The sequence below is a fragment of the Heptranchias perlo genome, chromosome 1 (assembly GCF_035084215.1).
Source record: "Heptranchias perlo isolate sHepPer1 chromosome 1, sHepPer1.hap1, whole genome shotgun sequence".
NCBI lineage: Eukaryota > Metazoa > Chordata > Chondrichthyes > Hexanchiformes > Hexanchidae > Heptranchias > Heptranchias perlo.
Window position 1 is genome coordinate 118,875,286 of NC_090325.1, and position 17,260 is coordinate 118,892,545.

The 17,260-nt window shown below is 43.5% G+C and overlaps 1 protein-coding gene across 1 annotated transcript in view; it reads left to right on the forward strand.

The window, feature by feature from the left end:
- The first annotated feature begins 6,178 nt into the window (after positions 1 to 6,178).
- The window catches only part of prkg2 (protein kinase cGMP-dependent 2), a 108,191-nt gene continuing 97,109 nt past the window's right edge, over positions 6,179 to 17,260 (forward strand). Inside the window, exons 1-2 of the mRNA XM_067990614.1 lie at positions 6,179 to 6,266; positions 14,759 to 15,307. Of these exons, the coding sequence (XP_067846715.1) occupies positions 14,772 to 15,307 (536 nt within the window). The 5' untranslated portion in view covers positions 6,179 to 6,266; positions 14,759 to 14,771. The remainder of the gene's footprint in view (positions 6,267 to 14,758; positions 15,308 to 17,260) is intronic.

Below are 17,260 nucleotides of genomic sequence, written 5' to 3' on the forward strand. Positions count from 1 at the left end.
ATGGCTGTAATCTGTGCTGTAATTTTTATGATTGTATGATTTGACAGTGCTTATATAACAAGTTATTTCATATTCACATCTCATTCTACTGGACCTGGCGAAATATACATGACTGAGCAATCTTTGCTTCTTGGCAAAACCACGTGTATTGTTCTTGGCAAATGAACACAGGCCTCTGAGGAATGAGTAGTGATGTATGACAGATAAGAGAGTACAAATTCCAGGAGTGCCATTGCATTACCGGAAGTGCAGCGGCGCAAAACTTCTCCCCCTCCCCCGCTGTTATGACATGGTCACAACCATGTCCCAAATAATACGGGATGGCGTCCACATCTGCAGCAGCGCAAGGGGGACATCGGCACCTTGGAGTCAGGGTGCCATTCCAATAAGGGTATCTAGAAACCACTTGGGCTGAAGACCGAAAAGGCTGCCAAAGCCCTCAAAGAATGCTCCAATGCTGGTAACAAACTTCCCTGCCTCCCATAGAAGCCAGCCAGGGCACTTCAATAAATGCTGCTGGAAGTCCAATTTGCAGCCCCAAGTGGCACCATTGCCTATTCTCAGCAGATGCAGTTACTCCTGGGCGTATCCGAGTGCATCTGGCGGGATTGGTAGTGTAGCTAGGGAATGCTCTCAGGTATACCCCAGACTGCTGCCGAAATGTAAGTGGGGTGAGCAGAAAAAGCATCTGATTGTGCCCACACTCCCTCCCTCCCAACTTGCAATTTTTTTTAGATTTGTAAGAACAGAGCGGTTCCATGTTTCGCTCCATTTTCCAAATCCACTCCCCCTCCTCCCCCTCCCCCTCCCCCTCCCTCCAAGTTGGAATTGCTCTGCCATTGCACTAACAATATTTTGCATTTTCTTCTCACAAATCCTTTGCCAACTGCCATAAGAGAAATGTTAGGTTAAGAGGTCACAGAGGGTATAGGGAACACCGAAGTTCTAAAGATGACAGGGCTCCTGTTCTGAACAATGGTAACCACATATATTTGTTTGTGGCAATGATTTTGACTTTAATCAGGTTCAAAGCAGTGTTTGTGCTTGGCCGTGAAGCATTACAACAACAATGCCCATGTGCACAAAATGTGCCATCTTCTTGTTTTACAGAAAGTACCACAAACCCAAGAGGGAGAAGGCAGTACTGCTGGACTGTAACACACTCATACCTCAGCACTCTGTACTATCTATATCACTCGAAGAAGGCCCCAGCCCAGACACTCTCACTTTAGAGGATGTTAGTGCATTTGACAAGTCACTGTTGGTGAGTGAGGAAGAGGCAGAGGCAGAAGGTGAAGAAGGATTGGCTACTGCTGTGTGGATGCACAGAATGGCCTTTGGTCCTCCTCAGTTGCTTCATAGTTCCAACCTCATGGAGCCACCGATGAAACAGATGATTCTTTACGAGACTGAACTGGCAAAGTTTGTGTACTCAGCATTTCTTTGTAAGCATGCCTGTGTTTTTTTCACTAACGAATTGTACAGAACACAACATACTACAATTTATTCTGCCAACTTTGGCAAATGCTGCACGGCACTATCAAAGTGATCCAAACATTGGGGAGAAATTTGACCTCATTGACCTGTAAAATGGGCACATCGAGGGCCATTTTGCGGACCAACGTCCTGTGCCCCTAGGATGCTTAAAAGACGTCTGACCTGATATTGGGTCAGACCATTTTTTGGACTTCCCTGGTGGTCGCCTTAAACACATATAAATAAAGGGCATAATGCCTTATGCCTATTTTAGGCCCCTCTACCAATTTGGATTGGGATTCTTAAGCAGTTGCTACGGCCTAAGCAGTGACCTCTAACAAAAGGTAAGTTTTTAAAAGAACACAATTTAAAAAAAAGTTTTTGAGGAGTCAGGAGGAGCAGGAGTATGTCCTCCTGACTCTACAGTACTCGGGAATTCCCCCTCCTCATTTACACTCCACCTCCCTTCCGGTCCGATAACAGTATAAAATGGGCAATCTGCCTGTGAAGGCATGGCAGGCACTGGCAGCTCATCCAAAGAATGTAAATGAGGCCTGAGGCCCAATCTCTCACCTCCCGGTTAGGTTGCGTGCTGTCTGCCTTCCACTGGTTATGCACCTGAAAATGGGCCATAACCAATTTCCAGGCCACTGTTCTAAGAATCCAAAGGTCTGCTCTATTGCATTTCTGTCTTGTGAATTTGCATTGTTTTAGGTCCTTTCTGTGGGACTGGGAGTTCCTTTAGAGGCGTCACCAACCATGTTTGGAGCAAAAAATCTATATCCCCAAGGAACCAATTAATTCTATCTTTCCTCTCAAACAGCTAGGGAACCCTTGATTCCATCAAGATATGTGCATCATGAGAACTGCTTGGAAAACAAATATTAACTTGAATAAGATTTTACACATGATCATATAACATCTGAATATTGAGAGAGGAGGAGCCTTTTGACAAAAGAGAGCGTATTGCCTGCGGGTGTGTTGATGGTGATGTGAAGGTGATCAATGCATTCCAGGTAAAATATGCAACTTGTGCTGCACGCCACTGTGGAACTTGATGTATGATGGGGAAGACATCTGTTACCCTAGTGACCCTGAAGTGAATTGCACCTTACCTTGTGTGAGCAAGGTTTCCTTTGGGTGCCTGAAAGTACCCAATGGCTTGAAAGTTGACTGTGTGATCATGTTCATTTGCACTGAGAGTGCAGTCTGGATGTTGCTGCAGATCTGATTACAGGAGCTGGCACCCATCTGGGGTTGAATCCTTTGAAGCTGTAGCTTCTTTACACACTGTTCCTCACCTAGGTCAGGTCGGATGACACATTATCAGTAATCATGCAGCATCAAGCAGTACCAAGTCCTGAAAGTCCATCTTTTATCGCCTGAAACCTCCCAGGCTAGGGCCTCCTGCTTTGATTGTTCCTCCTCCTCTTCCAAAGCTTCTAGCATTTACAGACATACATCAAGTTCAAAAGTTGCATACAGCACAAGCTGCAGAGTCAGACCAAATTTTACCTTTCATGTACAAGGAACCTATTGATGAGAAACCTATGTTGCAAAGTTCACAAGATTCACCTTTTAGTCAATGAGTTAGGTTTTATAAATTTGTGCTGTAACGTGTATTGGGAATTCGTGCATGTAGGTTAGTGGGCAGGATTTTCCATCCATTAATTGATCCTTCTGATACTTTAACACCAGCTTTAAATGGGAGACTTAATGTGCTGTGATGGAAGGAAATATATACCAAATCTATATGTTCCACATTAATTATTGCCTAACAAGCATTTAATAAGTTTTTTAAAATGTTGCCTCTATGCAACAATGTGCATTGCATATATTTACTCAAAAAGAATCAAGTTTAGGATATGGGTAAAAATGAGCACCCTGGAGACAGTGACAGCCTGGGAGATTGCTGAAACATCAAGATACCAGGAGGAGCTTCTGCGAACACTGGTGGCTTTCAGAGTAGCAGCCACCACCATTCCCATAGACGATTTCAGCAGGACAATATCACAGGGCCTGCAAGAGCTGATTGGGAACATTTAGTCTGTGATGGCATTGACCTGTAGCACCCCTGAGCCTGTGGCCTGCACCAGTGAGCTGCAAGGAATGGGAGCCGATATTGCTGTCTCTCTGGAAAGTGGAAGTGACCCTGCTTCCTTAAAGCCCCCTCCAATACATTCACATGAGGGAGCTCCAGACATGGGCCTGGCACTCCTTGCCATTGTGAGAGAAAGGCTGCCTGAAGATAATCTCTCTCGGGCAGCAACTACCCTGAAATAAGCATCATCTCAAGTATCTAAGGCTCCCAGGGGAACTATACCTACCATCCACCGCTCACCTCATCTCACTCAGGGTGCACTTTGTAGAAGCAGCAGATTAGGAGCTAGAACAAATAAGTTAGTTGGCACAAAAGGGAGTCAGGTTGTTAAGAAGTTGGTTTAGATAGGGAGAATGGACTTTTATGGCACATCCTGGTAAATGTTGTTTAAAGTAAAATCGGCTTGATCACATAAAGTTGCGAGTTCATTTTGTGTATGCTTTCAAATTTTGGGAGTTGCAAGGGAAATGGAGACTTCTGTTTTATGAAGGGACATGGCAGAAGTCTTGAAGAATGAAGAACTTTGTGAGGGTATGTGGGGTGAAAACAGATAGGTGTGAAGCGACTTTATGTTTGTGAGTCAACCTTCAGTCACCCTAAAGAACCCATTCTGCTCTCTTTACCATCTCAAAACAGATAGTTACTCAAAGGAGAATCGCTCCCCTTTAGCATCTTCAGATATGTCCAAGTAGCTGTGCCTGGTCAGATACATAAATCCTGGGCTGATCATCTGACAAGGTCACTGTATTTGCCAAGCTCCCCACATATATTTATCCCCTTTTCCTATCAGGTAGAAGGAGTTTTAAAACTTTTTAAAGGTATCTTAATAACAAAAGAGGGTACTTTTTATTTTTATTTTTACTGCAGCAAAATATAACTTTCAGGCACTATGAACACTAATATCAATTGAATAATAAAAAAAAAATGCATACCTTCATCTATCGTCCATGTATTTAAAATGACTTCCTTTGTCATTTTACCTGGCAGTTTTTATTCCTTAGAAATATATTTTTAAATTGAGTTGCATTTCTCCAAACTTTTTGTTGTCAACTAGTTACACATTTAATTATTTTATTTAAGTATTTAGGTTAAAAGTTTACGACTATAGAGATGACTTAACAAGAAGTCAACAAAAGACTTGGTTAAAAATAAACTATCTGATGGAGCTCACTTGCCATTGACATCTTTCACTTCTGAAGTTAGAAAAGTTTGAAAGATAGAGACATATGCTTAATTTTTCTTAAAATTTCTCAGTTAATGTTGCCAAATTTTAACAGTGGATTCCCCAATGGCCTGTTGGGTAAAGGAACCATCCAGAGTAGACATAAAGATCAGAGGGTCACATGTTGGATGCGTGGTCTGTGTTGTTAGTGAATGTAAGCTGGAACAATGGTAGGGGAACTCCAATTGGCTTCAGTGCCCCTGGGCTAGGAAGGAGAAAAATCTTTTGAAATGTGTGGACATTGATTAAGATCAGGATTGGACTACCATGGTGGAAGAGCCTGCCAGCACATTGTCTAAGCTCACACATGAAGAATAGCCACTTGGGTAAAGTAATGAAGGATGCAAGAATCACTGGTGGTAATTTTCTGACTACACGCTGGTGGTGGGGAACCTTGGCCAGTGATGGCATGTATCGGGAATTCGGGTTAGGGCAGTGTGCCTGCGATTTTCCAATTTGCACTGCTTGTGGGTGACATTCCCCAAGCTACTACATTTCGGGGGAAATTATTCCCAGTGTCTACAGAGGAGAACTGGGTGGAAATAGGGAAAAAAATAGAATTTCCAATAGTAATGTGACAAAATATCATTTTTACACGACTGCAACAGTATCGCAGTTTCAGTAGATACGAGTACACTGAAACTATGAGGAAAATGTGCAGCAAATATGTGTAGTCCAGCCTTCACCAACCTTCCTAAGTAACCAACAGAGGAAGACGGGCAGCACCTAACTTATTAGTGTTACCCTCAACTCCCTGACAGGAGAACTGCAGCACCCAAAACACATAGTGTACCCAGTACCCTGGTGTCACCCGCACCTCCCTGACAGGAGAACAGCAGCACCCAGTATACTTGGTGTCACCCTCAGCTCACTGACAGGAGTGGGGCTCAGGCTCACAGACTCTTCACCACCAACCACCTCATCTCATAAAGAAACTGCTCTGCCATTAGTGCAGCGTCCTGTATGATTACATTGGAAAGCTTTAATAACCAAAGTAGGAAGCGCAAGGACCATATTATTTAGAAGTTCCTTAAAGTTTTTGCATTGCCCGTGTGCAAGTGATATTAAATAAGCGCCGTATTTCTGGTCTTATTTAAGATCTGGAGCCAGTTCATGAACTGCTCCTGCTGGAAGGGGCTCCAGAGGTCAGGTTGGCGAGAGTGGTTCAGTGCAGCCGCTTCCTTTGATTGACCACTCCTGGATACATGGCAACTTTACTGCTGCTAACAGGTGTCACTCGGGTAGGTTTGATACTCCTGGTTCCAGCTGATCCCCTGTCTGGTCGCAGAATCACTGTGCAGTTTTACGGCTGGGCGTTCCCGTTGCGATAGGGTTAGAGCTCCGAGCTTTGCACCGTGCAGGCACTCACAGCGGAGAAACAGGAGGAGCTGGGAATCGCATTCAGTGCGGGAGGAGTTACGGCTCCTGTGGAGAGGATCCGGGGTAAAGAAAACATCTGTACCCGGGGTAAGGAGTATATGTCAGTACAGGATAAGAAACTCTTTTGTAATGTACACTCTTCTGTAACTTTCTGAGGGTAAAGTACACTCTTGGGTTGGCACCCTTATGTAAGATACAATTTTCTGTAAAGGTTGAAATGTTGGATAAGATATTGTCCTGTAGGGTAGACTGTTGCACGTGGAATAAGATGCGGGTAAGATATACTCTTCTGTAAGATACACTCTTCATTAGGGGTTAGTGTACTCCGTATGATACAATGCTCTATATGAAACACTTCTGTAAAAGGTAAGGAACACATTGTAATGTAAATGTAAGAATCGTTCTTCTGTAAAAGATACTGGCATGCGAAGGAATAATATTCTGGAAGATTGAATTCTTTTCCACAAGTGGCCATTGAGGCAGGTACTATAGTAATATTATTTAAAAGGGAATTGGATAAATATTTGAAAAAGAAAAATGTAGAAGTATATGCGAAAGGAGCAGTAGGATTAGAGTACACAACTCTCCAGTTGAAGAGCGAGCTCCAGCAGAGGTGCAATGGGTCAAATACCCTGTTTCTGTACTGCCATTTATTTGATTCTATCCACTATATATGCAGAATTAGTAATGGGTACATATGGGATAAAGCACATATTCACAAGCACAAGTATAGTTTTAAAGTGACATACGGAGTAGGACATTTAAGACTGAGATGAGGAGAAATTTCTTCACTCAGAGGGTGGTGAACCTGTGGAATTCTCTACCACAGAAGGCTGTGGAGGCCAAGTCACTGAATATATTTAAGAAGGAGCTAGATAGATTTCTAGACTCAAAAGGCATCAAGGGGTATGGGGAGAGAGCGGGAATATGGTATTGAGATAGAGGATCAGCCATTGAAATGGCGGAGCAGGTTCGAAGGGCCGAATGGCCTACTCCTGTTCCTAGTTTCTATGTTTCCTGTAAGAGGTAAGGATGTGACATACACATTCTGTTAGGAGAAGATGCGCTAATCCCTAAGGTAAACTTTTGCCAGGATAATATTCCATCTTGTGAATGGGACACTTCTTAAGAGTGTTTTGGGTGGTATTATATGTTTTCTTTGTAATTTCCTGGCTGTTATTCAGTTAGAATTACATTAGGTTCAAATAGTTGACGTTGTTAGGCTTTTTGGTAATGTTTGTCAAGTTGAGATACTATAATAATCTGAGGTGTTCTTGACAAGTCCTGTGTATTAGCTGCTTTAATTGTATGAGTCCAGCACTTGAGCTGTTTTTAACTCACTGATGCCTTAGTAAAAGATGGTTTGAGTTTATTGTAGTTGATATGAGAAAAGATATATTTTATATTTTGGATCAGTCCAACTTTTAAATCTACAGTACCCATTTGTTTATCTGTATGTCTTTTTGTTGTTCGGTTGTCTCTCTCGAACCTGTTATGGAAAAACAGAAATGCATCAAGTATAGTTTTAAAGTGACAGAAGCTGTGATTGGGGGTCATCGTTTTCAGTTTTAAAATGTAGTTCACTTATGTCATTGGAAAATTAAATGTTATATTTACCAGAAAAAAAACAGAAGGGAATTTGTTGGGGCGTGACTCTACCAGCATGGCTGTCCTCTGATATCTCACTCAACAAGCTGTTATTTTTTTGTTTGTTTTCATGAACTTCCTTTGAAAGGATGTGTGAGCCTTGCTCGTTGTGGGGGTAATTTTGACATGGGGCAAAAGTTTTAAATGGATGCTAGCGAATCGGCACCTTGTTTTACATCTCTCCCAATTTTTATTTCCATTGAAGTCAATGAAAAACAGGCGGCCAATTCGCTATCATGTGTTTTACACTATCGCCCAAAGTCATAATTACCCCCTGTGAGAGCCTGCAGACTATTTGAGCACAGGAAGCACCATAGCTGTGCTTTATCCTGACTTTAGTAAGGGGTCAGTAGATAAAGAGCATGAGTGAGAATCTGGCCTGTTCTCCTCACCATAACACAAAGGTGCTGCAGCCAATAATAGCAGCCACAGTGTTGTCCTGGCTGAGATCAGACCAGGGATTGAATCTGGAACCTTCTGGACCAATTGGCTTAGCACTACATTGAGCATTGCCTTAATCCAGTGGGCCACTGGAAGAGTCAGGAGTTGGTTTTAAATGCCTGGGAACAATAGGCACTAAACTCCTTTTGAAAGGAGAGGATGATGGTTATAAATCACCTGATCTTTGCTCTTATGGTTTATGATGTGATCTGAATCGTGCAATGAGATTAATTACTTCCAGGTGTTTTGAGGAAGGGTTTGTAAGGGAAGGGTTTGTAGGGAAAGGGTTAATCAGGCTGTTCTGAAGTCCACTATGTTATACTGCTATTGATTTTTCTTTGTGTTGTAGTAATGCTAGCCTTTAGCCTTTGTTAAGTAAGGAAGTATGACTCAATTTTAAAAGTAGTCACCACTGATGTTTTGAACTGAGGCAGACCCTACAGCAATGGTCAGTTTCAACATGGAGTAATCACTTGAGGAAACTTAATTACAGATGTGCTATTGCAGACTGGTTCTTAAGTTTCAGGGAGCTATAACCATTGTTAATGGGGCAAGGACATTAGTTAGTCCTAAAAAAGGAAAACATCTGGGTAAACATTATCTTTTAAATTGGGTTTTCTGTAGAATAAAGGAAATTCAGCTGGTACCGAATGATACAGAATCAAAGACAGACTTATAATTAAAGGTTTCACTTGGTGGAATAGCAATTACATGTAACAAGAGCGAAGCTATTGATAAGATAACAAAGTAAGAGAGTTATATCGATCTTGTTAGCCCATTGGCTATGCGAAGCAGACCCTTAAGTCTAAGGTAGGTTTAGAGAGCATGTGTGTAAATGCACAAAGCATGGTAAATAAGGTTGGTGAGCTGCAGGTGCAAATAGCCACATGGGAATATGATGTAGTGGTGATGGTGGAGACCTGGCTCAAAAAAGGGCAGGATTGGGTTCTAAATATTCCTGGATATAAGGTGATCAGGAAAGATAAGGAAGGGAAAAAAGGAGGGGGAGTGACAGTATTGATTTAAAGAGAATATTGCAGTGCTGGAGAGAGAGGATGTCCTTGAGGGGTCAAAGACAGAATCTATTTGGTTGGAGTTAAGAAACAATAGAGGTGCCATTAAACTACTGGGTGTATTCTATAGGCCACCAACTAGTGGGAAGGATATAGAGGAGCAAATTTGCAGGGAAATTACAGAGAGGTGCAAGAACTATAGAGTGGTGATAATAGGGGACTTCAACTATCCGAATATAGACTGGGATAGCAATAGTGTAAAGGGAAAAGAAGGGGAGGAATTTCTGACGTATGTTCAGGAGAACTTTCTTGATCAGTATGTTTCCAGTCCAACGAGGAAGGGGGCATTGCTGGATCTGGTCCTGGGGAATGAGGTGGGTCAAGTGGAGCAAGAGTCAGTGGGGGAACATTTAGGGAGCAGTGATCATAGTATCATAAGGTTTAGATTTAATTATGGAAAAGGACAAGGAGCAATCTAGAGTAAAAATATTTAATCAGAGGAGGGCCAATTTCAGTGGGTTGAGAATGGACCTGGCCTGGGTAAATTAGAATCAAAGATCGGCAGGCAAAAGTGTAATCGAATAATGGGTGGGCTTTAAAGAGGAGATGGTTTGGGTACAGTCTAGGTACATTCCCATGAGGGGGAAAGGTAGGGCAACCAAAGTCAGAGCTCCCTTGATGACGAAACAGATAGAGAGTAAGATGAAGCATAAAAAAGGGGCGTACGACAGGTTGGTAATACAACTGAGAACCAGGCTGAATTCAGAAAGTACAGAGGAGAAGTGAAAAAGGAAATAAGAGGGGAAAAGAGAGTATGAGAATAGACTGGCGGCTAACATAAAAGGGAATCCAAAAGTCTTCTATAGACATATAAGTAGTAAACGGGTAGTAAGAGGAGGGGTGGGACTGATTAGGGACCGAAAAGGAGATCTACGCATGGAGGCAGAGGACATGGCTGAGGTACTAAATGAGTACTTTGCATCTGTCTTTACCAAGGAAGAAGATGCTGCCAAAGTCACAATGATAGAGGAGGTAGTTGAGATACTGGATGGGCTAAAAATTGACAAAGAGGAGGTATTAGAAAGGCTAGGTGTACTTAAAGCAGATAAGTCACCCGGTCTGGATGGGATGCATCCTAGGTTGCTGAGGGAAGTAAGGGTGGAAATTGCAGAGGTGCTGAGTGCACTGGATACAGCAAAGGCTATGGGCCCCGACAACATCCCGGCTGTAGCACTGAAGTCTTGTGCTCCAGAACTAGCTGCGCCTCTAGCCAAGCTGTTCCAGTACAGCTACAACACTGGCATTTACCCAACAATGTGGAAAATTGCCCAGGTATGTCCTGTCCATAAAAAGCAGGACAAATCCAATCCGGCCAATTACCACCCCATCATTCTACTCTCAATCATCAGCAAAGTGATGGAAGGTGTCGTCGACAGTGCTATCAAGCGGCACTTACTCACCAATAACCTGCTCACCGATGCTCAGTTTGGGTTCTGCCAGGACCACTCGGCTCCAGACCTCATTACAGCCTTGGTCCAAACATGGACAAAAGAGCTGAATTCCAGAGGTGAGGTGAGAGTGACTGCTCTTGACATCAAGGCAGCATTTGACCGAGTGTGGCACCAAGGAGCCCGAGTAAAATTGAAGTCAATGAGAATCAGGGGAAAACTCTCCAGTGGCTGGAGTCATACCTAGCACAAAGAAAGATGGTAATGGTTTTTGGAGGCCAATCATCTCAGCCCCAGGGCATTGCTGCAGGAGTTCCTCAGGGCAGTGTCCTAGGCCCAACTATCTTCAGCTGCTTCATCAATGACCTTCCCTCCATCATAAGGTCAGAAATGGAGATGTTCGCTGATGATTGCACAGTGTTCAGTTCCATTTGCAACCCCTCAAATAATGAAGCAGTCTGAGCCCGCATGCAGTAAGACCTGGACAACATCCAGGCTTGGGCTGATAAGTGGCAAGTAACATTCGTGCCAGACAAGTGCTAGGCAATGACCATCTCCAACAAGAGAGAGTCTAACCACCTCCCCTTAACATTCAACGGCATTACCATCGCCAAATCCCCCATCAAAATCCTGGGGGTCACCATTGACCAGAAACTTAACTGGACCAGCCACATAAATACTGTGGCTACAAGAGCAGGTCAGAGGCTGGGTATTCTGCGGCGAGTGACTCACCTCCTGACTCCCTAAAGCCTTTCCACCATCTACAAGGCACAAGTCAGGAGTGTGATGGAATACTCTCCACTTGCCTGGATGAGTGCAGCTCCAACAACACTCAAGAAGCTCGACACCATCCAGGACAAAGCAGCCCGCTTGATTGGCACCCCATCCACCACCCTAAACATTCACTCCCTTCACCACCGGCGCACTGTGGCTGCAGTGTGTACCATCCACAGGATGCACTGCAGCAACTCGCCAAGGCTTCTTCGACAGCACCTTCCAAACCCACGACCTCTACCACCTAGAAAGACAAGGGCAGCAGGCACATGGGAACAACACCACCTGCACGTTCCCCTTGAAGTCACACACCATCCCGACTTGGAAATATATCGCCGTTCCTTCATCGTCGCTGGGTCAAAATCCTGGAACTCCCTTCCTAACAGCACTGTGGGAGAACCTTCACCACACGGATTGCAGCGGTTCAATAAGGCGGCTCACCACCACCTTCTCAAGGGCAGTTAGGGATGGGCAATAAATGCCGGCCTCGCCAGCGACGCCCACTTCCCATGAACGAATAAAAAAAAAATCTTCCAATGCTCCTTCGATATGGGGGTGGTGCCAGAGGACTGGAGAATTGCAAATTTTACACCCTTGTTCAAAGAAGGAAGTAAGGATAAACCTGGCAACTACAGGGCAGTCAGTTTAACCTCAGTGGTGGGGAAGCTTTTAGAAATGATAATCTGGGACAAAATTAATAGTCACTTGGATAAGTGTAGATTAATAAAGGAAAGCCAGCACTGATTTGTTAAAGGCAAATCTCATTTAACTAACTTGATTGAGTTTTTTGATGAGATGACAGAGAGGGTTGATGAGGGCAGTGTGGTTGATGTTGTGTCTAATGGACTTTCAAAAGACGTTTGATAAAGTGCCACATAATAGGCTTGTCAGCAAAATTGAAGCCCATGGCATAAAAGGGGCAGTGGCAGCATGGATACGAAATTGGCTAAGGTGCGGGAAACAGAGAGTAGTGGTGAACGGTTATTTTTCGGACTGGAGGAAGGTATACAGTGGTGTTCTCCAGGGGTTGGTACTAGAACCACTGCTTTTTTTGATATATATTAATGATTTGGACAGGGCACAATTTCAAAATTTTCAGATGACACAAAACTTGGAAGTGTAGTAAACAATGAGGACGATAGTGATAGACTTCAAGAGGTTATAGACAGGTTGGTGGAATGGGCGGACACATGGCAGATGAAATTTAACGCAGAGAAGTGTGAGGTGATATATTTTGGCAGGAGGAATGAGAGGCAATATAAACTAAATGGTACATTTCTACAGGGGGTGCAGGAACAAAGAGACCTGAGGGTATATGTGCACAAATCTTTGAATGCGGCAGGACAGGTTGAGAAAGCGGTTAAAAAAAGCATACGAGATCTTGGACTTTATAAATAGAGGCATAGAGTACAAAAGCAAGGAAGTTATGTTGAACCTTTATAACACACTGGTTCGGCCACAACTAAAGTATTGTGCCCTATACTGGGCACCGCACTTTCGGAAGGATGTGAAGGACTTAGAGAGGGTGCAGAAAAGATTTACTCGAATGGTTCCAGGGATGAGGGACTTCAGTTACGTGATTAGACTGGAGAAGCTGGGGTTGTTCTCCTTAGATCAGAGAAGGTTAAGGGGAGGTTTGATAGAAGTGTTCAAAATCATGAAGGGTTTAAATAAAGTAAATAAAGAGAAACTGTTCACATTGGTGGAATGGTCGAGAACCAGAGGACAGAGATTTAAAGTAATTGGCAAAAGAACCAAAGGCGACATGAGGAAAAACTTTTTATAGGCAGTGAGTAGTTATGACCTGGAATGCGCTGCCTGAAAGGATGGTGGAAGCAGATTCAATTGTGGCTTTGAAAAAGGAACTGGATAAATGCTTGAAGGGAAAAAATTTGCAGGGCTAAGGGGAAAGAGCGGAGGAATGGGACTAACTGGATTGCTCTTACAAAGAGCCAGCATGGGCTTGATGGGCTGAATGGCCTCCTTCTGTGCTGAAACCATTCTATGATTCTGTATAGATGACTTGCCCCACATGGGTGGCTCTTCCTGTTGTTATACCCTTACACTGCACAGACTGTTCAGCCTGACCCCCACCTCCTGATAAACATGGTGCCCTGCTGCCCTCTGGGGTTGGTACTCTGATGTGCAACCCTCCTTGCACCCACCTCATTCAGCAGCACATCCATTTTGCCAGCCGTTAAACAGGAAATTGGGTGCTGCACCACGCCATAATTTTTCTCCTAAGTGGATTTCATTTAACTTTTGCTTGGCACTTCTTTACCTCCACTGCCACCCTTGCAAAGACTGACAAATATTTTGAATCCATCTTTAACCCTTATAAAGGCTGAAACAATATTTGCCCACATTTGCAGCAACTTATCATTAAGAAGGCATATCCCTTTAAATTTGAGCTGCTGGCTAGATTTCCTTCCTGTCCCTTTAGGCTTGATGCTAGGGCAAGGCCAAAGCTCTGCTGGGAGCTTATGCTAATTATTCAAATGACTCGACCCTACAAGACTGCATAGATTCAGCTCAGTATGCTCTTAGCTGGTTTTGCACTGATTTTGCTGAGGGCACAAAATCGAGATGCAGGAGTCAATTTGAGGGAGCTTTCCAATAATGTTTGCTCATGATTGATGATGCTGCCCATATCCTATAAAGATGTAGCAGAATATAGGGGTTCAGATGATGTTATAAGCTGAGAATATCAAATTGAAGTATTTAACAATCAGGATTTTTTCATGCAAAATTATGTTTTTAAAAAATTAGTTTTACTTGACATATATGAGACTCACTGGGGCAGCATATTGTAGCTATTCTTTTGTCTCGTCATGTCATGTGACTTAAGCTGGGGCACTAAGCTTGTATTTTGTAGCGTGGTTCTGAAGTATAGAATTTTTATTGCTAACTGAATCTTATGATATGGAATCACTGCTGTTCCTTTAGCATTTTACGGGATCAATTTTCTTAGATTGAAGTTAGACAGTAATTGTATTTATCATTTCTTGTGTTTTCATGAAAAATAGAGAATTGTTTTAAGTTATTTTGTTTGTGTATACAATGGATATGGTTTGATGCTATTGTGCTAATGCCACATACATTAAGTTATTATCAACTGACTTATTACCATTGTCAAGGGCAAAGCTGTAAGATCAATATGAGTCAGCTTCTGTCCTCTCTACATGCGTTGGTTCAGGCACTGAGATTGCACTGAATCAGAGCTCATGAGATTTTATTTGTGTGTGTGTGTTTGCAGATCCCCAGACAAAATGGGAAATGGCTTAGTGAAACCCAAGCAACTGAGGGAGCCAGGGAGCCACATAGTCAACCTTTCTATCAACAGTAACAACGCAAAGCTTTGGAGAGACACTGGGGCTGGTGCAAATGTCAAAGCCACAGCAGAAATCCTCTGGAACAGATTACAGGAACTTGAATTGGAGAATAAAAGCAAAAATGACCGATTGCACGAGAAGGAGTGCAGGATACAAGAACTGGAAGACCAACTTACCAGCCAGGCCCAGACAATTACCGAAATCAAGGAGGAATTACAAGCCAAATGCATTCAACTGAACAAACTGCAGGATGTTATTAAGACTCAGAGTGAGGTCCTTTTGCAGTCATCACCATCACCACTTAGATCTGGTAACAGAATTCTGAATCAGTGCACTGGTTTGTTCAAAGACATTGGCATCAGAAGGCGAGGGGCTAAGGAGGGCGTGTCAGCAGAACCTACTACCAGGACGTATGACTCCAGCAAACTGCCAAAATTCTCTTTAGAAAGAGCCAGGGTTCGAAAAGATTCAGGGTAATGACATGCCTTTCACAGTCGCTTTGTATTATATTTTTCAACATGATAAGCACATATCAAAGTAATGAAACCTGTTTTTTAATTATTTTCATCATCCCACATATGCGTAAACAGGTGAGTGGAGAAGAATCGATACCAGGGAGCGATTAGGTGGTATTCTAATTCTGAGATTCAGATGAAATCATAAACTGCAAGAATGAAGCTCACACAGTTTGTAATTTTTATCTGACCTCAAGATTATTATCATTTCTAGCTTCAAAATCAGTCCAAGTCATATTGTCTTCATAATATATTTTCTTCATATATTATTTGTAGTTATTAGAGGTGATTCTTGCTTTTGAAATGGCTATCAAATCAATGTGGACACTCATTGGACTGTGTGCTAATGCATGAGATGTTCACAGTAAAGAAATAATGATTATGACATTAATAGCAAAACTGGTTGAAATTATTCACCGCATTGGAGTTACTGCGTGCACAAATTGAGCACTAATGCTGAGCAACTTTTCTTAATAAGAACTAAGCAAGCTTTATGTGCTACTTGTGTATCGTAGAAAATATACACTCTGATGTTGCTATGTTGCTGTACGTAAATCAGGCTTAACGTGTTAGGACAGATTTCCCTCTGTTGCACTTCGAGGTAAATATTCCTGAGTGGCATGTATAGAGGGAAATAGAGGAAAATTAACTAGGCAGGATTGAACACTCGGAAAGCAGCCTGCTGAATTTTCTGTCCATTTAAATGAATTATGCTGAAGTACAACAAAGGAAGATTTGCCCCCTGTTCTTCAAATAGTGCACGTGACCCAACAGAACAAGCTGATAAGGTCTTGCTTTAGTGTCATAGCCCCTGACATTGACTGCAGTGTGCCATCCCTCCCTTTTTTCTAAATATTCATTCTTAGGATGTGGGTGTCGTCTGGCAAGGCCAGCATTTATTAACCCATTTCTAGTTGCCCTGAGAAGGTAGAAGTCCGTGACTGAAATCGGTTACAGTCCGTGTGACTTTGTAGCAGTTTTATACAACTCGGGGCAGTTCACGTTGATGTGTCACTGGAGTCACCTGTAGGCCAGACTAGGTAAGGACGATAGTTGGGTTTTTACAACAATATGATAGACTCATGCATGGGGCTTGATATTAGGAGGGCTGCGGGTTCGCGGCGGGGGGTCTATTGGGCGCGTGGGTAACGCGCCCGGTGAAATCAGTCTGCCCCGCACACGATTGCAGCCTAATTGGATCCACTTACCTGGTCTTCCGGGTTCCCCGCTGCTGAGCTGCGCGTCGGGCAGACTGCACATGCGCAGAAAGGTCTGTCAGCTGGAGGAGCTCTATTTAAAGGGGCAGTCCTCCACTGACATGCTGCAAGAAATAGGAAAAATTACAGCATGGAGTAGCCCAGGGGAAGGCTGCTCCCAGTTTAATGATGCCTCACTCCAGGTATCATTGGATGGGGTGAGGAGGAGGGGGAGGACAGAGATCTTCCCCCCAGCGGATGGGAGGAAGCGGCCTGCCACTGCCGCCGGGAAGGCCTGGTTCAGGGTGGCAGAGGAGGTCACCTTCACCACCAACATATCGCCCACCTGCATACAGTGCAGGAGGCGCTGCAATGACCTAAATAGGTCAGGCAAAGTGAGCACACTTACTCATTCCCCTACACTCCGTCTGCCACATCACCGCCCCCACCCCACATCTCCTTCTGCACTGCCAACACTACTCTGTCACATCACCCCTCACACCCACTCAAACCTCATCCTCATCTTACCTGCACTTACTCACCTCGCCAGTACTCATCCCGCCACTACCACTCAACCCAATCCTCATACAATCTCATGGATCTATCTCATACTCACCCTCTCATGCATCTCTTTCACAGTCAGCCTCACTCAACCTGCCACTACCTGTGCTGCAGCCACAGGGCATGCATCACATATGTGCAGTAGGCAGCGTAA